The sequence below is a fragment of the Nothobranchius furzeri genome, chromosome 3 (genome assembly GCF_043380555.1).
Source record: "Nothobranchius furzeri strain GRZ-AD chromosome 3, NfurGRZ-RIMD1, whole genome shotgun sequence".
Taxonomy (NCBI): domain Eukaryota; kingdom Metazoa; phylum Chordata; class Actinopteri; order Cyprinodontiformes; family Nothobranchiidae; genus Nothobranchius; species Nothobranchius furzeri.
The window spans coordinates 69249595-69273478 of NC_091743.1; the positions used below are offsets into that span (position 1 = coordinate 69249595).

The 23884-nt window shown below is 38.1% G+C and overlaps 1 protein-coding gene across 1 annotated transcript; it reads right to left on the reverse strand.

Moving 5' to 3' along the window:
* Positions 1 to 502: 502 nt before the first annotated feature.
* On the reverse strand, positions 503 to 17193 carry LOC139068890 (uncharacterized). Its single transcript, XM_070549478.1, has 23 exons — positions 17041 to 17193; positions 14640 to 14783; positions 13613 to 13772; positions 13248 to 13440; positions 12049 to 12105; positions 11670 to 11726; positions 10912 to 10968; positions 10533 to 10589; positions 10154 to 10210; positions 9775 to 9831; positions 9396 to 9452; positions 8638 to 8694; positions 8259 to 8315; positions 7880 to 7936; positions 7499 to 7555; positions 7120 to 7176; positions 6766 to 6918; positions 4584 to 4637; positions 4342 to 4428; positions 4026 to 4127; positions 1820 to 3863; positions 1472 to 1642; positions 503 to 867 (listed from the first exon to the last, which is right to left on the reverse strand). The coding sequence occupies exons 1-23, from the start codon at positions 17066 to 17068 to the stop codon at positions 641 to 643; spliced, it is 4047 nt and encodes a 1348-aa protein (XP_070405579.1). The 5' UTR covers positions 17069 to 17193; the 3' UTR covers positions 503 to 640.
* Between the last annotated feature and the right edge of the window lie 6691 nt (positions 17194 to 23884).

The following is a 23884-nucleotide window of genomic DNA, read 5'->3' on the forward strand; positions in this document are numbered from 1 at the left end:
AGCCTGTGCTTGGAGACACAGCAACTTCTATAGGGTCCAGGCAGGCCAGATGATAGCCTTGCCTGGGTTTTTAGCATTCTCATGCCATGAATGTTAGTAGATCATTGTTCCACAAGACTATTTTAGCATGAATATAATTTGTAATAGTGTTTACTGACCTGCTAAACCTTAGGGAAAATCAAATATTTAGGGACCAAACTCCATGTGTTATGTAAGCTCATCGTTTCTTAGTTCAATAGCATTACTACAACATTTCTTGGTGTTTAGACAGCTTAAATTGCATACTAAAAATGTTGTCTATAAAAAAATGTCCAACAAAAGATTCAAATGTGGAACAAAGTTTGTATGACAGCTTACTTTATTTAAAAGAAAGTAAGAACTTCAAGTCATAAGAACACAAAATGACTACAAAATTAAGCTTGAAAATGCCTTTCCAAGATTTTAACATCTTATAAACCAGTGGGTATCATGGATCACGTTTTACATTATAAAACCTTGTTTAATTGTAGACTTTTCTGTGTCTCCAAATCAGAAGAGGCATGTGGAATTAAACACTATTAGTGTAACATTTTCTTAACACATTTTAAAGCATCTGAACAGTTCAGGAAATATCAAGTTTCAAAGGCTGACCTGGCTAATGTTAGTCTTTGGCACAGGCTTTTCTCTTCAATGCAGTGATCCGATTTCTCACATAATTTTTTACACCAGTCCAGTTTCGATTTTTTAGGGCATAGGGTTCTGCGTTGATGCACCGAATGCAGTCCATTTTCTGAGGTACCTTGCATGTGTGGATGAATCGCATCATGTGCCTTTCAACTGCACGTACCTCACTGTCTTCCCACTTTTGTTTGGGGTTACCTCGATTTCCTGTCAACAAAGAGAAAATGTGAAAAATATTTTATTTTGGTTAATCTAAAACATGGTTAATGGGGACATATTATACAAATCTGAATTTTGCATATTTTATTTCTGCCATATTAGTTTCTACTGCCTCTATAAACACTCCAAATGTAAGGATAAAATAAAAATGTCAATAATGTGCATTTTCTGTTGGTCTGATTAATGCCAATCCTATCGGATGGATGGGTGAGGCCAGCAGCAGCTTGCTTTCTCTTAAGTGACTGAGACCTAAAAAAGCTCTTTCTAGAAAGCACTGAAAATGTCAAGAATAGAACTGTGAATCATGTGAGTGATTTTGAACAAAACATTTCATTAACTTGTTTTGGACAGACCATAAAACTATAATAGGTCTTCCTTAACTTATATTGAAGCATAATATTGTTTAGATAGATGTTATCAGACATAATTTCCACAAGACAAGTTTTTTTTCCCTTTAAGAATTGAAAATTCAGAGTAAATGAAAGTTTCAACACCAACTGACTTGGCAAATACACACGTTTTAATTTCATTCCCATGTTTAGAGTTTATGAAAACAACAGATAATAAAATAACCTGACACATTGGTGCATACCATGTTTTAGAGGACTTCTGATGGTGACAGATGACGATGTCTCAGGTTCTACATCATCATCGTTCTCTATTGCTTCATTTTCTTGTGCTTTTGTCACCTCCATGGCTTCTCTGCTGAGGGAAGTGTCATTCTCGTCACTTGAAGAATCCAGCTCCTGTAAATCCACTCTTTCTAGAATTAAAAAGGACAACAGAAAAATGGAAGAAGAAAAAAATATATATATTTACCACCAAATCCTGGTTAAAGAAGCTATCAGGCCAATTCAGTTATAAACTATTGGAATGGAATTTCATATATTAAGTATTGACATTTCATTTCACTGCATTAAAACCTTATGCACACTCATACCTTCAGGGTCAATCTCGATGTCATCAAGAGCTTGGCCTTTATAAAGTGAAAGAGTTCCCTTCTCCAATGCCAAAAGTACTTTGCTCATCTTGGCAAGCTGAAGTGTTCCTTGGGGTAAGCGGTAATACTGCCTATGCACACGGATGTCATGACCTAGGAAGTTTGCCAGTTGGTCTGCTTCATTTTCTTGAAGATTCAGCACCTGCGACATTGTTGCTATATGTTTCCGAAGTCTTGTTGAAGTAAGGACATCTGGATTTTTGGCATGACATTCTCTTGCAAACTTCTGGATGCACTCTCCTCCTCGATATGCAGATAATGCTCCGGGTCTAGCAAACATGTAGACGTTGTCTTTGGGAATGCAACAAGATTCACGGCTTTCAACCAGCAGTTCCATTGCAGAGACCATTGAAGGTTTTAAAAGAACAGGTACTCCTCTCCCTCGTTTTCCTCGGATTTCAACTCTCGTGAAGAAATCACACATTTTTTTCTCAAGTGGAGTCAGACAAGCAGCCATGTCCTCATTTATTTCTGACTTTTTTCTCTCTTTGAAGGTGGACAGCTCCATTCTTGATACCTCCCCTTCTCTTCTTCTGTTAAAAATGATCACTTGAGCAAGTGTTACTTTGGCAAGCATTGCATAGTTGGAAGCGGTGGGACTCGATCTCAACATTTTTTCAGCAATGGCTTTAACATTCTCCATATGGCTATCCAAACGTTTAACATCTTCAGTTAAAGGTAAAATCTGTGGTGAATTCCACTTGGACTCTGTCATAGTTGTTGTTGCACCTCTGGTAATCAGTCCCTTCCATCTGAAGTTTTTGATGGTCTTGAACTCTCGAGCAAATCGTACAAGGCTTGAGTCTCCATCTACTGAGGACAAGTTGTCAGTCTCAACAAGCTCACAAATTATTCCAAGACTGTTTCCAATCTTTAGAGCTAAAGTGGGTTTGCGGAATGTGTTATTTGTTGGGTTATACCCAGCCAACTCTTTCACTGCAGATATCAAATGATTGAAGTTTGCAGGATAAATAAGTTCCTCTGCTTTTTGTATTGGAGTACTCTTCTGTGCTGTAAGTAGTAGTCGCCCAAGTTCCCTGAGTCTTTGCCTTATGTAGTCATGTCTGTTCTTTCTTGAGCCATTCAGATCATAGAGATGCTGTCCAAACTGCAGAAGTTGTTTATCATTTTGAATCAACTGAGTGACTTTGTCATATTTCATGCAGGAAATGACACTTTTCAAGCCCTCACCAATGTCATGAGGAACAGCAGTTTTCAAAGCACATTTTGATCGAACTCTGTGCTTCCCAGTACTGGACTCATCATCACTGTTGTTCTTTGCTGGGCATCTTCTCATGTGCTTCCACAATGTTTTCTTGGCATAGAGTCCCTGACAATGATAACAATGAATGAAATCAAATGCATCTTTTAATTTTTTTGGTCTATAGCAGGCCTGTAGCTCACCAGCTCCCTTCTTCACAACACTGGCATTATGAGCAAAGTTTCCACGTCTTCTAAGGATGTTTAACTTATTGCGTCGCTCTTTTGAATTTTTTGGATACTGAAAAGCAAGGGCAACATCTTCAACATTTTTATGTATGGTCTCCAGATGCCGTGCAAGTTTTGATGTGGGTTGAAGGCAATAGAGGCAATAGTTTCTCTTGTTATACACACGGCAACCTCCAGATTTAGAAGGCGGTAACACTTTGATTGAGTGAGAAATCTGCTCAAATCTACTTTTCTTTGGAGTGGACACATTGCTATTTGGACTGTCAATAGAAAACTTTCTCTTTGTAGGAGTGCTTGAGGTCCTCTTCTTAGGACTTTTGGCCATTTTTTCCCCTATAGAACTTTCTGAACCATCATCTTGTTTTACTGGAGACAAGAGGGGGTAACGCAGGGAACGCAAAGGCTTTTTTGCAGTTGGACAAAGACATGCATCTTCATCTTGTGCTGAACTTTCTTCAGAGTCTGGAGCATAATCAGCATCACTATAGTCTGTGCAATCTGACCAATCAGAACACGTTTCCATATATATAGTGGCCTTAGGGGATGGAAAAAAACAATATTATAAATAAGATAAAATTCTAATACAATATAAATCATGATTTAGGTATCCAGGCTGTCAACATTCAAAAATATAAATGAAAGTGATCTAATCATTGATTTAATGCACTGATGTCAAACTGTAAATTTAGGTTCGTACCTGCTTTTTTCTTAGTGACTTCTTGTGTGAAGATTCAACCAATTGATTTCCAGATTCATGAGAAACTGATGAGGTTGTAGCAAATGCCGAAGAAACAGTTTTCTTAAAATAGAAAGTGGAAAATTAAAACTAATGTAGAAACAAAAGGGCTATATTAAACTGTGAAATGAACATTAGTATTAGAATATTTAAAAGTGGTGCAATGTATTTAAAGATGGTATTTTTTTAATTAAATAACATTTTAAAAAACATTTAGGTAAAATAAGTGTTTATTGTTTTTCATATACCAACTCTAAAGCACAAGTCTTTTGCTTACCAGTCTTTTTAGGGCTAGCTGCCCACAATCAGAAGTATCATTGGTCATTGATTTCTTCAAGACAGAGTTATCTGAAGAAAGTAATGGCTACAAAAATAAAGACACGTTATGTTCATAACAGATTTGACTTTGTTTTAAAAAACACAACCTTAGTCAGTGCCTTTAAAGTTTGATGTACATATTTTACTATGACTATTAATTAAGCATTTTATGAGATGAATTTTTTTATTTTGAAAGCATACCTGTGAACTAAGCCGAGATCCTACATTGTGGGGGCTGTCCAACTGGGAATTTAGCTGTGGTCAAGGGTGAGAAAAGGCATGTCAGTAAGACAGAATTTCTTTTAAAGCATAACAGCAGTATTGATGAAAAGATTAATACACCACTAGATAAGTTACTGAGGTTACTGATTCTAAAGTATGAGGACAATATTGCAAAAATAGCAAGTGCTGTGCTAAAGAAAAAGAAACCCACGAGTAAATATTGTCCATGTCTCTGGTTATATGAAATTCACCTTAACCCCTTTAAGACAAAGTTTTAGTTAAAGATGTGGTTCACTCTGTAAAATAAACATATTTGCAGTGGTCTCTGGTAGGAATTAATGGTTTTTAAGTCATACTCTGGAGAAAAAAATTGTGGTGTACCAGTTTCAGGAACTAGAAGTTTGCCACATCAGAGTTGAGCTTCAAACAGCAGGATTTGGAGTCTTATTTCCTGATATTTAGAAATCTCACCCCTGACTGGCTAACAGCAACGCAACTCTACCATTAACTTAGTTTGCTCTGTATTGAAGTTTTATCTCGACAAATACCACAAGCCTAAAGGAGTTCTGCTGTGTGGTGGAGTTGCTAATGCTAACATTTAGCTTCAACTAACAAAGATGTTCTCAGTTTCCTGGAAACCTACAACAGCCTTCCTTGATGTGAGTCAGAATGGGTGAGTACATGAATGTTAAGTGTGACGTAGATCTGTCAGGCTTTCTAATCCTAGAGTTTCACCGTCAGAAGCTAATGCAGGAGATAGGTGTAGGAGACTATTTTCATCTTCAGCCTGCAGGTTAAACTAGCAATTATCGATCATAATTAGAAATAATAAATAAAAATTGTTCACAGAAAACCACATTATAAAGAGAGGAAACACTCTGCCGCATTTAATTTTGGGAAGGCGAGTACCAAATGTTAAATTGAGCATAGTTTTGACTGTGTACAACATTGCTTTTATAAAATATTGCACATATATTACTTACATTTTATTCCCATATATTCCTTTATATAATGACAGCCATGAGGCTTTGTCCACTCTATTTAGTGAAATTTGACTGATTCCAGTTCTTTATTACATCCATTCATTAATATCCTGTAACCATTTTTTTCAGGAAGGGTTGTGAGAAGCTGGTGTCTCTCTAGAAGTCATTTATCAAAAAGTGAGTGGGCAGCCTGGACATGTTGCCATTTCAACTAAGGGAACAAAAAGGACCCATTTACACATTCCTCCATTCACACTTAATGACAATTTAAAATCACTAATTAACCTGGCATGCATGTGTCTGGTCCATCAGAGTAGTTGTGGGGATTAACTGGAAGTGACCACTACATGCATACATAGAACATGCTAACTAAATGTATTCAGGAAATGACCATGTGAACTTGCTGTTGGGCAATGCCAAGAAAAGTGCCACCATGTCTGTTCTGCTGAGAATGTCATTGGCTGCAAATTTCCTTCCACGCAGGACCTGCACACCTCCAGGACATTGAGGCGCGCAGGTCAAATAACAGCTGACCCATGTCACCCTGGACACAGTCTTTTTGACTTGCTCCCATCTGGCAGAAGGATCAGATCCATTCAGACCAGAACCTCATGCCACAAGAACAGTTTCTGCCCCTTTGCTGTTTGACTCATATATGACAATCCTAGGGCTGCCCACTCCAGTCGCTTGGTCTAAGTCACACGACACTGTTGTGTTTGTACATGAACTGATCCACTCTGATCAGTACCTACAGTGGGTATATAGTAGCCACTTTTCAAACTATTACCACTTTATATTATAAATTTATTATGAGTATGTTCTTACATTCTATATTTGCTTATCTCTTATATTTATCTTTCTTTTCACACTAAATACTGCAGCAATTTCCGAATGTTGTGCTTTCTCTCACATATGGCAATAAGACCTTCTAATTCTGATTAAATGCATCATTTTAAAACTGGTGTTTGGGAGAATCAAGTGCAAAAACCAAAGTCATACCATTTTTAAGACTCAGGATTTCTGTTATGGACACTTTTGATAATATGTCACAAGATTATAATTTTAATTGTAATCAGCAGGGAAGGCAAAATGTTTAATATTCCACTAAAATTAGATCCTTCCACACCTTCGCAAAATGGTCACTTTGCATCAAAAGAATTGATGTGTACATTACTCACTAGGGCATCCAGTTCTGCCAGTTCCTGAGCAAGTTTTGCACGCTTCACCAGCATCATGGTAGTTTTTCTCTCTTTAGTATTTTGCTCCATTTCTGCCTTTTTGTGAGAATAAAGGCTGTTGGAACAGTGCTGTTGCAATTTCCTTGTTAGTGACTGGAAAAGATTAAAAATATTCTAATGAAATAAAGCACATGTGGGAATAGAAGACACAAAAGCAAAAAAATCAAAAGATGAAACAGTAATTACATACAAAAATAATGTTTTGTGATGAGTCTTATTCTAATATTAGGAAATATCAGAAAAATCTTGATCTATTTGCATTATGAAACGTGGATATACAAATAAAATTTTTACCTCGGTGTCATCTTGGTGGTCAGCATTCTGCTCATGGACTTCACCAGTAGATTTAACCTGGAAACAAAGACATAACTACAGTATAAAGCCTAAAACTCATCCATCTTCTTTCACCAGTACGCCAGACTTCCTACTTTTGGGGACAGTTGTAACACAAACACACTCGACCCAAACCCAAATGGGGACAACCAACCTAAAATCACCAAAAAGTAGTATAAAGTAGAGTTTATCAAACAGTTGTTGGTAATAATGGGTTTTGAATGTTTTGGACATCAACTTCTTTTGAATCTAAAAAATAAATACACTAAAATTTACATTGAACAATGTACTATTTTCCATAACTGTAACATCATGAAAGATTTATGAACTTTTAACATACCTCGGTGTCATCTTGGTGGTCATTATTCTGCTCATGGACTTCACCAGTGGATTTAACCTGGAAACAAATACATAACTACATTATAAAACCTAAAACTCATCCATCTTCTTTCACCAGTACGCCAGACTTCCTACTTTTGGGGACAGTTATAACACACACACACACTCGACCCAAACCCAAATGGGGACAACCAAACTAAAATCACCAAAAAGTAGTATAAAGTAGAGTTTATCAAACAGTTGTTGGAAGTAATGGGTTTTGAATGTTTTGGACATAGACTTCTTTTGAATCTAAAAAATAAATACACTAAAATTTACATTGAACAATGTACTATTTTCCATAACTGTAACATCATGAAAGATTTTTGAACTTTTAACATACCTCGGTGTCATCTTGGTGGTCATTATTCTGCTCATGGACTTCACCAGTGGATTTAACCTGGAAACAAAGACATAACTACAGTATAAAGCCTAAAACTCATCCATCTTCTTTCACCAGTACGCCAGACTTCCTACTTTTGGGGACAGTTGTAACACAAACACACTCGACCCAAACCCAAATGGGGACAACCAACCTAAAATCACCAAAAAGTAGTATAAAGTAGAGTTTATCAAACAGTTGTTGGTAATAATGGGTTTTGAATGTTTTGGACATCAACTTCTTTTGAATCTAAAAAATAAATACACTAAAATTTACATTGAACAATGTACTATTTTCCATAACTGTAACATCATGAAAGATTTTTGAACTTTTAACATACCTCGGTGTCATCTTGGTGGTCATTATTCTGCTCATGGACTTCACCAGTGGATTTAACCTGGAAACAAATACATAACTACATTATAAAACCTAAAACTCATCCATCTTCTTTCACCAGTACGCCAGACTTCCTACTTTTGGGGACAGTTATAACACACACACACTCGACCCAAACCCAAATGGGGACAACCAACCTAAACTCACCAAAAAGTAGTATAAAGTAGAGTTTATCAAACAGTTGTTGGAAGTAATGGGTTTTGAATGTTTTGGACATAGACTTCTTTTGAATCTAAAAAATAAATACACTAAAATTTACATTGAACAATGTACTATTTTCCATAACTGTAACATCATGAAAGATTTTTGAACTTTTAACATACCTCGGTGTCATCTTGGTGGTCATTATTCTGCTCATGGACTTCACCAGTGGATTTAACCTGGAAACAAATACATAACTACATTATAAAACCTAAAACTCATCCATCTTCTTTCACCAGTACGCCAAACTTCCTACTTTTGGGGACAGTTATAACACACACACACTCGACCCAAACCCAAATGGGGACAACCAACCTAAACTCACCAAAAAGTAGTATAAAGTAGAGTTTATCAAACAGTTGTTGGTAATAATGGGTTTTACATGTTTTGGACATAGACTTCTTTTGAATCTAAAAAATAAATACACTAAAATTTACATTGAACAATGTACCATTTTCCATAACTGTAACATCATTAAAGATTTTTGAACTTTTAACATACCTCGGTGTCAACTTGGTGGTTAGTATTCTGCTCATGGACTTCACCAGTGGATTTAACCTGGAAACAAATACATAACTACATTATAAAACCTAAAACTCATCCATCTTCTTTCACCAGTACGCCAGACTTCCTACTTTTGGGGACAGTTATAACACACACACACTCGACCCAAACCCAAATGGGGACAACCAAACTAAAATCACCAAAAAGTAGTATAAAGTAGAGTTTATCAAACAGTTGTTGGTAATAATGGGTTTTACATGTTTTGGACATAGACTTCTTTTGAATCTAAAAAATAAATACACTAAAATTTACATTGAACAATGTACCATTTTCCATAACTGTAACATCATTAAAGATTTTTGAACTTTTAACATACCTCGGTGTCATCTTGGTGGTCAGTATTCTGCTCATGGACTTCACCAGTGGATTTAACCTGGAAACAAAGACATAACTACATTATAAAACCTAAAACTGATCCATCTTCTTTCACCTGTATGCCAGACTTCCTACTTTAGGGGACAGTTGTAACACAAACACACTCGACCCAAACCCAAATGGGGACAACCAACCTAAAATCACCAAAAAGTAGTATAAAGTAGAGTTTATCAAACAGTTGTTGGAAGTAATGGGTTTTGAATGTTTTGGACATAGACTTCTTTTGAATCTAAAAAATAAATACACTAAAATTTACATTGAACAATGTACTATTTTCCATAACTGTAACATCATGAAAGATTTTTGAACTTTTAACATACCTCGGTGTCATCTTGGTGGTCAGTATTCTGCTCATGGACTTCACCAGTGGATTTAACCTGGAAACAAATACATAACTACATTATAAAACCTAAAACTCATCCATCTTCTTTCACCAGTACGCCAGACTTCCTACTTTTGGGGACAGTTATAACACACACACACTCGACCCAAACCCAAATGGGGACAACCAAACTAAAATCACCAAAAAGTAGTATAAAGTAGAGTTTATCAAACAGTTGTTGGTAATAATGGGTTTTGAATGTTTTGGACATCAACTTCTTTTGAATCTAAAAAATAAATACACTAAAATTTACATTGAACAATGTACTATTTTCCATAACTGTAACATCATTAAAGATTTTTGAACTTTTAACATACCTCGGTGTCATCTTGGTGGTCAGTATTCTGCTCATGGACTTCACCAGTGGATTTAACCTGGAAACAAAGACATAACTACATTATAAAACCTAAAACTGATCCATCTTCTTTCACCTGTATGCCAGACTTCCTACTTTAGGGGACAGTTGTAACACAAACACACTCGACCCAAACCCAAATGGGGACAACCAACCTAAAATCACCAAAAAGTAGTATAAAGTAGAGTTTATCAAACAGTTGTTGGAAGTAATGGGTTTTGAATGTTTTGGACATAGACTTCTTTTGAATCTAAAAAATAAATACACTAAAATTTACATTGAACAATGTACTATTTTCCATAACTGTAACATCATGAAAGATTTTTGAACTTTTAACATACCTCGGTGTCATCTTGGTGGTCAGTATTCTGCTCATGGACTTCACCAGTGGATTTAACCTGGAAACAAATACATAACTACATTATAAAACCTAAAACTCATCCATCTTCTTTCACCAGTACGCCAGACTTCCTACTTTTGGGGACAGTTATAACACAAACACACTCGACCCAAACCCAAATGGGGACAACCAAACTAAAATCACCAAAAAGTAGTATAAAGTAGAGTTTATCAAACAGTTGTTGGTAATAATGGGTTTTGAATGTTTTGGACATCAACTTCTTTTGAATCTAAAAAATAAATACACTAAAATTTACATTGAACAATGTACTATTTTCCATAACTGTAACATCATGAAAGATTTTTGAACTTTTAACATACCTCGGTGTCATCTTGGTGGTCATTATTCTGCTCATGGACTTCACCAGTGGATTTAACCTGGAAACAAATACATAACTACATTATAAAACCTAAAACTCATCCATCTTCTTTCACCAGTACGCCAAACTTCCTACTTTTGGGGACAGTTATAACACACACACACTCGACCCAAACCCAAATGGGGACAACCAACCTAAACTCACCAAAAAGTAGTATAAAGTAGAGTTTATCAAACAGTTGTTGGTAATAATGGGTTTTACATGTTTTGGACATAGACTTCTTTTGAATCTAAAAAATAAATACACTAAAATTTACATTGAACAATGTACCATTTTCCATAACTGTAACATCATTAAAGATTTTTGAACTTTTAACATACCTCGGTGTCAACTTGGTGGTTAGTATTCTGCTCATGGACTTCACCAGTGGATTTAACCTGGAAACAAATACATAACTACATTATAAAACCTAAAACTCATCCATCTTCTTTCACCAGTACGCCAGACTTCCTACTTTTGGGGACAGTTATAACACAAACACACTCGACCCAAACCCAAATGGGGACAACCAAACTAAAATCACCAAAAAGTAGTATAAAGTAGAGTTTATCAAACAGTTGTTGGTAATAATGGGTTTTGAATGTTTTGGACATCAACTTCTTTTGAATCTAAAAAATAAATACACTAAAATTTACATTGAACAATGTACTATTTTCCATAACTGTAACATCATGAAAGATTTTTGAACTTTTAACATACCTCGGTGTCATCTTGGTGGTCATTATTCTGTTCATGGACTTCACCAGTGGATTTAACCTGGAAACAAATACATAACTACATTATAAAACCTAAAACTCATCCATCTTCTTTCACCAGTACGCCAGACTTCCTACTTTTGGGGACAGTTATAACACACACACACTCGACCCAAACCCAAATGGGGACAACCAACCTAAACTCACCAAAAAGTAGTATAAAGTAGAGTTTATCAAACAGTTGTTGGTAATAATGGGTTTTACATGTTTTGGACATAGACTTCTTTTGAATCTAAAAAATAAATACACTAAAATTTACATTGAACAATGTAGCATTTTCCATAACTGTAACATCATGAAAGATTTTTGAACTTTTAACATACCTCGGTGTCATCTTGGTGGTCAGTATTCTGCTCATGGACTTCACCAGTGGATTTAACCTGGAAACAAAGACATAACTACATTATAAAACCTAAAACTCATCCATCTTTTTTCACCAGTACGCCAGACTTCCTACTTTTGGGGACAGTTATAACACACACACACTCGACCCAAACCCAAATGGGGACAACCAAACTAAAATCACCAAAAAGTAGTATAAAGTATAATTTATTAAACAGCTTTAGTTGAAAAGAGTGTCACATGTTTTGGACATTGATTTCTCCTTTTTAATCTTAAAGGTGTGGATCACTGAAAAATATTTTTTTAAATCTTATTTCTGATTATAATGAGTCACTGTTTTTCATGCAGGATGAAAATTAAAATAGTCTCCTACACCTATCTCCTACATTAGCTTCTAATAGAAAACACACTAAAAGGATAGGATTTTATAGTGCTGGTAAACAGCAGCTAAGTTGGTTTTATGTCCTATTTCTGCTTTCATCAGCCTCCATCCTCAGACTCCTCCAGTGTTTTGGGAGGTGATGGACTCGGGTTTACTTTGTTGCAGTCAAAGACTTTCCATGTTTCAGCTCTCATGATGATGCCCTGCACAACAAGGTGCTTTGTTAAATTGCTGGCATTCCTTTATTTTGTGGTACAAATATTCTCGCTGGTGTAGCATTTAGCGGCTACTTACTTTAGCAAAACGCACCCAAATGTTTGACTTTTTTAGCATTTTCTTCCACGAACTGCTGAGAAGTGCTGTTGAAAGCTCCACTCATAACGTGACTCAGGATCAGTCATGTGGCCCGGGGTGGGTCACTGGGACATTTTAATACTTTCTTCCTGATATCTGTACCTACCGAATGTTTTCACTCAGTCACAAAGAGGTCCAGAGTTCTGAAACCCAACCCTAGGAGTCAGTCAGCCTTTCTTGTGGTCTGATGAGGTTTTCTAGGTTTCTCCTCTGCTGGAGATCTGTGTGGTCTGCGTTTTGTTTACCATTTTGTATCACTGCTGTAGCGCGGGAGCTGAATACGTTACATGTTCAGAGTATTTTGACCCGAGACTTTTTATTATTTCCAAATTCCTAAATTCAATGCTTTTTAGACTTTTTAAGACCCTGCGGGAACATCAGCATATAAGTTAAAAGTAAGCTTTTTAAAACTTTATTTCCATATTTTGGAGGAAATTAGTTTACCTTTTTGCGCCATGGCCAATTTGCTTTTCCATAGTTGTAAGTTATTTCCTCTCCAGGGTCAATGTCTCTTAAAGCAAAAAGGCAAAGGTGCGGCAGCCCTTCAACTTCCACCGTCTTCATCTTGCAGTTAGGCCTTTGGTGATCATCATTCACAAGTCTTCCCAATGACTTGTCCTCAACAGAAGCATCGACACTTAACAAAAAAGAACAAGTCAAGTGAATTAAACACCATATATGTATGTATAATATATTTCATATACATACATACATACATACATACATACATACATACATACATACATACATACATACATATACACACACATATACACATACATATATAAAGAACACTAATTAATACTCACCACCAACCGTTCCCTTGCCATTGGAAGTCAAATAAGAAAACTTCCTCTGTGTCACTGTATTTATTCTTTTGAAGTATTGAATCCTCTTTACATAGTTTTCCACGGTACTCAAGGACAAAATCTCCTTGTTTGAACACTTTAGTGGCAATAACACCTCGTCCTTTAAAAGAAGAAAACCACAGTTTTAACACTAGAACTTCCAAGGCTGTCATTTTGACTGTTTTCCTATTTTGATAATAGCTTTAGTTAGATGGGTCTCGTGTCCTGGCTTCTTGACTTTTCCAATTTGTGTGTGTCAGTGGCCTAGCGATATACGTGTCCACCCTTGGACTGGGAGACAAGGTTCAAATCCCGGTCAGGTCATACCAAAGACTGGAAAAAATGGGACCCAAGGCCTCCCTGCTTGATGCTCAGTTTTAAGGGGTTGGATTGGGGGGTTAAACAACCAAATAGTTCCTGAGCACAGCCACTGCTGCAGCTCACTGATCACCTCATGGATGGGGCAATTGCAGAGGTGTAATTTCAGCAGTGTGTGATGACTTTGTGACTTCAACTTTATTTACATGTTATGTTTCTACAAATTAAGGTAAGAAAAAGAAATGTAGTTAATTTTTGTCTGTTTCCTACAAACCTTCAATCTGATGCGTCTTATTTACATGGTAAATTTTTCCTGCGGAGGAACAGCATCACTGTTGCTAAGCAATCAACTTTCCAGCTTGCGCATTCGCTCTTTATTCATATTCCCTGTAAATTAGCTGCTAAAATGGCTTGTGCTCCTGTCCTGTTTTGCCTTTTTATGCATGTTGTGAAGCACTTTGTGATTTTTTCTGTGAAAAGTGCTATATAAATAAGTTTTACTTACTTACTTACTTACTTAATGGCACATTGCTAATTACGAAACTCATATTGCCACCAATGTTACTTTGAAATGTTTTTTTTGGGACCAATACCTTCCTGCAGGACAAGCTGACTGTGTATGTGTAAAACTGGGGGGGAGGGGGGGGGGGGGGGGGAGAGATGAATTTACCTTTATATGAGTTGATGAACTGTTCTATGAGACCAGGCTTGTCGATTTTAAGTTCAACATGTTGTTCAGCATCATGTAGAGGGTTGAGTCTTCTTCTCCTCACAGATTGTTCCATTTGTATTGTTCGAATACTAGCCATCTTTTCTGAAAAAAATTACATTTTACAAGTATGTTGTAATATCATATTTCTCAAACATTTAAACACACAATGAAGTCATAAATAGAAAAAAGCTAAAAAAAACTAGAATAGAAATCCGTCGCTATCATAAAGAAAACCACATGCATTCTGCTGCAGACCCTTGCCTCAAAACATTTGATGTCTAAAAGAAACAATCTTATATAGAACCTCTCAAGATAAAAATCATGAGGCGCTTTACAAGAACAAAAATAAAAAAAAATTAAGAATATAGAAATGTGAAATAAAATTAATTCTGGTAAAAAATATAAGGGAGAGGAAAAAATAAATAGGACAGAGGGAAATCAGTGGATCCCGGGAAAGGTGGAATAAGACCAGAACCAGGATCTTGAAATGAACCCTGAAGTTGACTGGCAGCCAGTGAAGCTGGAGGAGAAGCGGGGTGACGTGGGTGTGTTTGGAGGACTTGGTCAGAAGCCGAGCACAGGCGTTCTGAACCACCTGTAGACGGTTCAGGGAGGTTCTGCTCAGACACGTGAAAAGAGAGTTACAGTAGTCTAAGCGTGAGGAGATGAAGGTGTGGAGAGCTGTCTCAAGTTCAGAGCGGGACAGAATGGAACTCAGCTTAGCAACGTTCCTGAGATGGAAGAAGGAAGAGCAAACAAGAAAACTGACATGAAATCATGGGTGAGAGCTGGGTCAAAGGTCACGCCAAGATTCCTGGAAGGTTTGGTGTGGGAAGCAAGCTGACCAAGAGAGTCTCTGACTTTGGGAACCAGCTTGTCTGGGGCACAGATGAGGATCTCAGTCTTATCTTCATTCAGCTGTAGAAAGCTCCCAGCCATCCAGGCTTTGATAGAGTCTAAGCAGGTGTGTAACAGCTGCAGCTTAGACATCTCATGGGGCTTAAAGGAGATGTACAGTTGGATGTCATCTGTGTAAAGATGGTAGGACATTCCTTTGAAGGAGCTCAGGATGTGCTGAAGAGGAAGCAGATAGAGGAGGAAGAGCAGAGGCCCCAGCACAGAACCCATTGGTATGAGAGGTGGTGGAGGGCTTAAACTTGGAGATGACCTCAGAGGAGGAACACAGAAAGATAAGAGGAGAACCACTCCAGAGCAGTTCCTGATAGACCTACCCAGTTGCTCACCCTCTCCAGTAGCAGGTGATGGTCAATGGTGCAGCAGATGGACGTGGAGACAGGTTTTCTTCCACAACGCTCAATTTTTCTGCATTGACTCTTCAGGCTGTGAATGCTGTCGTTAAACCAGGGAGTAGGGTTTACTGCAGGAATTGATCTGGTTCTGACAGGACAGATGTTGTCCAGAATGGAGAGTCAGTGCTTGTTAATTGAGAAGTTAAGTTAACGAATCTGGGTCATTATCAGAAGAACAGGGTGGTTTAAAACCAGCAGAAAATGTGCTAGCTGTGCTCTCATTAAGAAAACGAGAACTAACCAGACGGCGAGCAGGAGGTGGGGATGCAGAAACTGACAAGTTAAAGAAAATGCAATGGTGATCCAAAATATAAACGTCCTCAGGACAAGCAGAAGGAAAGAACCGTTTGGACCAGGTGGACAATAAACCACAGCACAGTAGAACGGGTCCTTACACCCGACTTTTATCAGCTGCAGTTCAAAGGAAGCAAAGTGACCAGAGGTTGTAGAGCTACATGGAAGATGGTCTCTGAAAAGAACAGCTAGGCCTCCACCACGACCAGAACCCCGGGGCTGGCTAAGGAAAGAATAACCACTCAGGCAGAGTTCAATCAAACCAGAATAATCAGATGTTTGCTGCCAAACAGTCAAAAACAGAAGGTCCAGGTTTTTAGAGAGAATTAGATCATTAAGCAGGAAAAACATTTTAACAAGAGTGGGTGTTTAATAGAGCCATGCTGAATGAGATGGATGAATCAGAAACTACAGAAACAGATGGAGTAAGATGAGGTAAATTAGCAGGATTAGCTCCACAATGTTTATAAAAACCACTCATGGAGTGGATAAATCACTGAAGCCTTGTTTGTATAAATTAAGGACGGATCTTCAGATAATCTGACTAACATTTTGAACAAAAAAAGGATTGGACCTTCAAGCTTAAGCCTTTTGTGAATGCTTTATTTCCAAGTGGCTAGCCAATTCGGGCTAAGTAGCTAAAGCTAACGTCTATGAAACATGCTTAGCTAGCTAAGTTGAGCTTTCTTCTTTCTAAAAAAATCCAACCAATTTTAATGTTTAGCCTGGAAAAAACGAATACTCTCTTTTCTTACCTTTAAAATTGCTCGACCACTTCTGCATCCCACGGCCAACCTGCTGACGTTAATGGAGAGGAACTGGGACTTTCCCTCCTCCCCCCAGTAATAGTTAGCATACAGTGCAATTGATATGCTAATGTCGTTTTGGTCACTTTATGCTAATATAATATTAGCTGAATCATTTTCTTGTGCATAGTAATGTCCCTACTTCTTAAAAACACTAGGGTAAACGTCATTATCAAAGTTTTAAAGCTTTTATTTTTATTTTTATTAAAGTTATTTAACCATTTTTAATCAGGCAAAATGTAACCTACATTTTGAATGTGAAGATAAATCATCACATAATTTTATTCAGGCAAAGTCTGGGACCGCTACTTGGGTCCTATACAATTCCACACACTTCCACTAGGGGGCAGAGTAGAGTTATACACAAATTGGGATGTTGGTGACCAAATGGAACACACAAATACACAAAAAGTCTGAAATATGTGATTTTTAGGGACATTGGAGATTTTTGGATTAAAACACATATTAGACTGTGCTGAATGTTATGTGAAGGAAATCTAATTGGGGACGGTGGTTTTGGTCCCCAAAAGGAAAGGTGTCCCCAATTGACTGGTGTGTGAGCTGGTTCAGGCCCCCAATTTTTACATAAGCAAACCCACACACACACACACACACACACACACACACACACACACACACACACACACACACACACACACACACACACACACACACAGAGAGAGAGAGACAAGTAATGTGTCTATAGTTATATTGTGATGTCTTAGTAAATATTCTATTTGGTGAAAGATAAACTTTATTGTATTTATCCTAGTGGATCTATAATTAAACAGATAAACTAGTAGTAGCACATCCAACGTCAAGGAAAGCAAAAAGTTATTATCAGGAGAGGGAGAATGTTGGTGGTTAGCAGCAGTGTGCTAGTCGATGGCCCCCTCCATGAGGCCACCACAGCTCAGCAGAACATCATTGTAGCTTCTTCTGGGGAGAAAAACACTTAGAGAGAAAATAAAGTTAACAGCTGAAATTGCAGAAAATAGTTCAGCTAAAGAGCAGATTGTAGAAGAAAGTAGTAGAGTGTGAAAAGTGGTCAGTGTATCATCCAGCAGTCTAAGCCTATAGCAGCATAACTACAGAGATAACTATGGATAATCTATCCTATTTAGATGGAGGCATGTTGGAGTCAGGGCAAGGGAGAGCCGTCTTTACCAACTGTACACTCCACCTCCCTCTACTCCCCCACTTGTCCAGATTTAGGCTAACCATTTTAACCATAGGCCCTATCAAATAAAAATGTTTTAAGCCTATTCTTAAAAGTAGACAAAGTGTCTGCCTAACGGACTAAGGCTGGGAGCTGGTTCCACAGGAGAGGAGCCTGATAACTAAAAGATCTGCCTCCCATCCTAATTTTAGATATTCTGGGAACCACCAGTAAACCTGCAGTCTGAGAGCGAAGTGCTCGGTTAGGAACATATGGAACAATCAGATCCCTGATGTATGATGGAGCTTGATTATTAGGAGCTTTATATGTGAGAAGAAGGATCTTAAAATCTATTCTGAATTTAACAGGTGTAGGGTGTAGGTGTAGGCAAGGGCGTCAGTTTGTTGTCAGAATTGCTGGGGACAATAACCATACACTTGAGTGGGGTTTAAAAATTGCTGGGGACAATAAAGTAGGCTAGCACAGGGGTCAGCGGCTCTTCCATCCATCTGATGCGGCTCTCTGTGCTTGTGAAATAATGAATGGATATTTAAATAAAAAGCTTTATATTTTACTGCATTAATTTTACATCTGTAAGCTAATTCTAAATGTAAAGATTGTCTGCGTAAACCTGAACAGTTCCAACCCGGTCTTACTGTGAGACCGGGTTGACGCGTCACGCTTGTGCGTAATCATATCGGCGCTTCTGAGCTGCTTTCTGACCTTCCCCACCTACAAAGTTTAATTACAACAATCAAACGTGACAGAGCCTGGATTTGTATTCTGAACAGTCTAAACATGTTTTAAAAAGAAACGTAGGACAGAAGTGGCACCTGCTCAGTAAAACATCAACAGGGTGAAAAATACCAAAAATTGAAGGCAGAGACGGGCTACAACTTCTGGATCCATTTTATATAAATCGTTTTATTGATTATCGTCTAATGAAAGATAATTAAGACGTACATGAGCGATCAGGCGCGTTGCAAGCTTTTCAAAAGTGTGGGGGATGTTGTCTGTGCCTAAAATAATTTCATGTTATTCATCTTGTTAGTTTAATTTCCATAATAGCGGAGCAGGTGCGAATTTTAGACGCGTCACGCACGTCTCCGTTTCAAACATGTTTAAACTGTTCAGAATACAAATCTAGGCTCTGTCTCGTTAGATTGGTGTAACTAAAGTTTGTACTGAATGAAACTTTACATTAAACCATGTTAAAAAGTAAAGGATCCGATTAAATAGTTTCCCCCTCATTTACAGTCATGACGTACAGTGCAGTGCGCACGGCTCTGAGGTTAATCAAGTTTAATTGTAACATTAATGTGTTACTGGACACGCTGGTCTGGTTGGTTAGACCAGTGTTTGAAGTGGAAAACACACACACACACACACACACACACACACACACACCAATTAAAATAATGCTGATAGCGTGGACTAGAAGACAGGTGATGGTTTACGTATTTAAATGATGATCAGGCTGCTGTACAATGTAATCTCCATCCACATCCGGACACAATTATCCTCTATTCTGTCTCTAGTTGCTCTGCTTTTGTCTGGGCTGATCAGCTGATGGTGCGCGCGACGCGCCTAACTTGCGGCTGATGCACATTTTACGCATTTGGAGAGGTGGACTGGATGCTTTGCGTTTACTGGAAGTTGGTCCATTTAACGCACGGGTGTAGACTACATATTAATGACAAATGAATGTAAATTAAATTGTGAGTTTTTACTTCACATTTTAGAAATAAAAATGACGGGGGAAAACATTTATGATGTCTTTTTAAACTAAATTTTCTAGCGCGACCTGCCTGCTTCACTAAGTCACTGCTTATTAAGGTCCGTCCAGAATTACCGTGGCCCATCCAAAAATGAAAACCTGGCGCCGCGCCTGTTATAAACCTCTGCAAATTGTTGTTCTTCACTTTATCAAACTCAGACTTTGTACAGCTAATGTCAAGATGTAAAATTATGAATTCAGTCGAGCTCTTCCGTCCCTCCCTCTCCTGGAAACCCGACATCGGCTGGGAGGTGAAGAAGGAGATGAGGCAAACAGAGTGAGTGCGACCTATAGAAACCAGACTGGTGTGGAGGTGAGCAAAACAGCTGGAAAAGTGTGGGTGTTGAATCCCCCACGGGTGCGATGCCCCCGGCTGCTGTCACCTGTTGTGAGCAGCGCTCTGCTGTCTGAGGGTAGGCCCCGCCCGCAACGCTGCGGCTAATGCGGTGTTTTCTTTAATGGCTCTTTGATGGGAGCAGGTTACCGACTCCTGGTATAAGATCTGAGCTGGTAAAACAAAAATCCTCATCAGCAGGCTTTTTTGAAAGTGGGGGGGACACAGCTGCCAATCACGAATTTTGCCGGGGACATGTCCCCGGCGTCCCCGGTTAAAATGACGCCTATGGGTGTAGGGAAGCTAAGACAGGAGAGGCATGATCTCTCTTTTTAATTCTCCTCAGAACTCTAGCTGCAGCATTTTGGACAAGCTGAAGACTTTTAACTACATTCTGTGGACTTCCTGAGAGTAATGAATTACAGTAATCCAGTCTTGATGTAATAAATGCATGAACTAGTTTTTCAGCATCACTCCTGGAAAGGATGCTTCTAATCTAATCTAATCTAATCTAATTCTCGGAGATTAATGTAATGCCATTCAGGTCAGGCGATTGGCTAAGCAATTTCCTTTTCTGGATTTCTGGTCCAAAGATAAGAACTTCCGTCTTGTCTTGATTTAAAAGCAAAAAGTTTAGAGTCATCCAATTTTTTATGTCCTCAAGACAAGCCTGTAATCTACCCAACCGATTAGGTTAATCAGGGTTAATGGATAAATTTAACTGAGTATCGTCAGCATAACAGTGGAAGTTTATCCCATGCTGTCTAATGATTTTACCAATTGGGAGTATAGTAAAAAGAATTGGTCCAAGCACTGAACCCTGTGGTTCTCCGCAAGTAACTCTGGAGTATGAAGACGATTTGTCATGTACATTTACAAAATGAAATCTGTCAGACAGGTAGGATTTAAACCAGCCTAACGCTGTTTCTTTGATCCCTACAACATGTTCAAGTCTTTCTAAAAGAACATTGTGATCAACTGTGTCAAAGGCAGCACTGAGATCAAACAAGACTAGAACAGGCACAAGATTCTTATCTGAGGCCATGAGAATATCATTTGTAACTCTCACTAACGCAGTTTCAGTGCTGTGATACTCTCTAAAACCAGACTGAAATTCCTCAAACAGAGCATTAGTGTTTAAATGCTCACATACTTGGATGGCCACTATTTTCTCCAGGACTTTGGATAAAAATGGAAGGTTAGATAACTAAATAACTAAATTAATAAATAAGTAAATAAATAAATAACGCTGCTCTGGTTAAGTCTCTGAAAGCAATTCTTAACTTGAAGGTGACAACTCGTCTTGAAGCAGTTTTAGTTCATCAAGCTTGAACACAAACAGCACGGTGTTCCCTTCTTGCACACGGCTCATCGTGGTTATTCTTCATTCGCCGACTGCCAGATTCAGAGTCGGAGGTTCATCTGCTTAAGCTGCAGGACAGCTGCCTTTGGTCCTGGCAGCAACACGTCGTACCGACTCTTTCTAGGAAACACACATTGCACACGTCTGTTTGCAGATCACTGCGAATCCCGACTCCAGCACTTTCCAAGGAATGCTATGGTGTGTGTGTGTGTGTGTGTGTGTGTGTTTTGAGCAGCCTCTGATTTCACCATCATATAAATCTAAGAACAGAAGACGTTGTAAATCTTGCTGTTCCTGCAAACTTTCCCAAGACTTCCAGGACTTCTGTCCCAGCAGCTACAAAACCACATAGATGAGCTCAGCAGACTTCCTCTGGTGGACTCAATGCTAGGCTAGCAGCTAGCATCACAAGTCTGCTGTCCTTTAAAGAGAAAGTTTACTGACAAACTGTATTTACTTGTTTTTAAAAAATGTGATCAGTCTGTTTTTCATGCAGGTTGAGCATGAAAATAGTCTCCTACACCTATCTCCTGCATTAGCTTCAGATAGAAAACAGATGGTGAAACTCTAGGATTAGAAAAGCCTGACAGATCTATGTCACTTAGCATTCATGGACTCACCCATCTTGACTCATGACTCATGACAGGCGGTTGTTGGTTTAGTGTCCAGGAAACAGCAGAGAACGTTTTGGCTAGTAGCAGCTAACTGTTAGCATTAGCAACTCCACCACACAGCAGAACTCTTTCAGGCTTGTTTTATTTGTGAAGATAAAACATCAATGTTGCAGAGCAAACAGAGTCAGTGGCAGAGTCGTGTTGCTGTTAGCCAATCAGAGGAGAGATTTCCAAATATCAGGGAAAAATACTTCAGATCCTGCTGTTTTATTGCTCACCTCTCCTCTGGCTCACTACTAGTTCCTGAAACAGGAGTGTCAGAGCTTCATTCCCACAGAGATCGGCTCACAAGGCATTCATTCATCCTAGAGACCAATAAACAACCTACCTTTAATAACAAAAAGTAAATAACTGCAAAGCTTTAAGTATCCTACTTTTATAAAAGGAAAATCTTTACCAGCAGTAATTAAAGAAGAGAGGAAAAAGGAAAAATAAGAAGTTGTTTCAAGTTTAGGTTTTATACAAGTTGATTTGTTTTTTATGTAGTTACATTTTCTCCAGTTAGGTTTACAATCACTGGCATGATCAGTGGAGTCTGACCCCCAAACAATTAAACTAATAAGTAGATAATGGAAGTTTCCACATGTGGGACATGTTTCCTTAGCATCTGAGTATCAAAGCTTCCTGAGTTTACATCTTTTGTGAGTCCAAACTACTTTTGAATAAGAGGAAACCATTGTTTTACTAATGGCTTTTTAAATAAAAATCACGAGGCGCTTCACAAGAATGACAAAAATAACAATATTTTAAAGTATCTTCATAAAATAGAAAAAAAGAGGTAAAATATAAAATTAGAAATTGTGAACAATAAAAAAGGTAATCGTGGTAATCACTAAAGGCTGCTTGTTAAGCTAAAGGGGAAGAAACACAGACGTTAAATTAATTAAAAACTTCTATAAAGATGAGAAAATACCAGTCAGGTTTTAGCTTTCACCCGTGTGTTTGTGTGAAACTCTAAAATGTCGATTTGATGAGGAGAAAACAGAGTTTTAGGATCGGCAATGAGAAGGAACGTACACAAAAATCAGCTGCCAGAAAACAACAATAAAACAGAACAGAACCCGTAAAATAAACCAAGCAAAAACTCAAATCTGCCCTAAAAATGTTATTTTAAAAACCTCATGAAGCAATTAAATCAAAATTAAACTTTGTGGCATAAACAATAAAAGCTGCGTTTGGAGGAGAGTCAACCAGGTTTCTGACACAAAGAGCTGAGTCTGTGTTTTTCCTCTAACAGAGTTCATCTGGGCTTTAGTGCAATAAGAATGCTCAACGATGAGCATGAGGGTTGATCTTTAAGACCAATAAAACTTCCAGGACTCGGGATGAGTTAAACCCGATGCAGAGCAGGTGAGAGGATTCCAGATGGGAGGCAGGTGCTCCTGAAGGAGCTGAAACCCAAAAGGCTGAACAGGAGACGTAACCCTCAGAGAGGCCGCTGTGAAGCGTTTGTTTGAGTCTCTTGTTTTCAGAGGCTGGGAATTTG

Excerpts from the sequence above, each read along its gene's own strand:
- LOC139068890 (XM_070549478.1), bottom strand. The coding sequence starts at position 17,068 with ATGCAGAAGTGGTCGAGCAATTTTAAAG. Across the intron at positions 10,211-10,532 it reads ACCACCAAGATGACACCGAG|GTTAAATCCACTGGTGAAGT; the intron begins GTATGTTAAAAG and ends CTTTGTTTCCAG. Across the intron at positions 7,937-8,258 it reads ACCACCAAGATGACACCGAG|GTTAAATCCACTGGTGAAGT; the intron begins GTATGTTAAAAG and ends CTTTGTTTCCAG.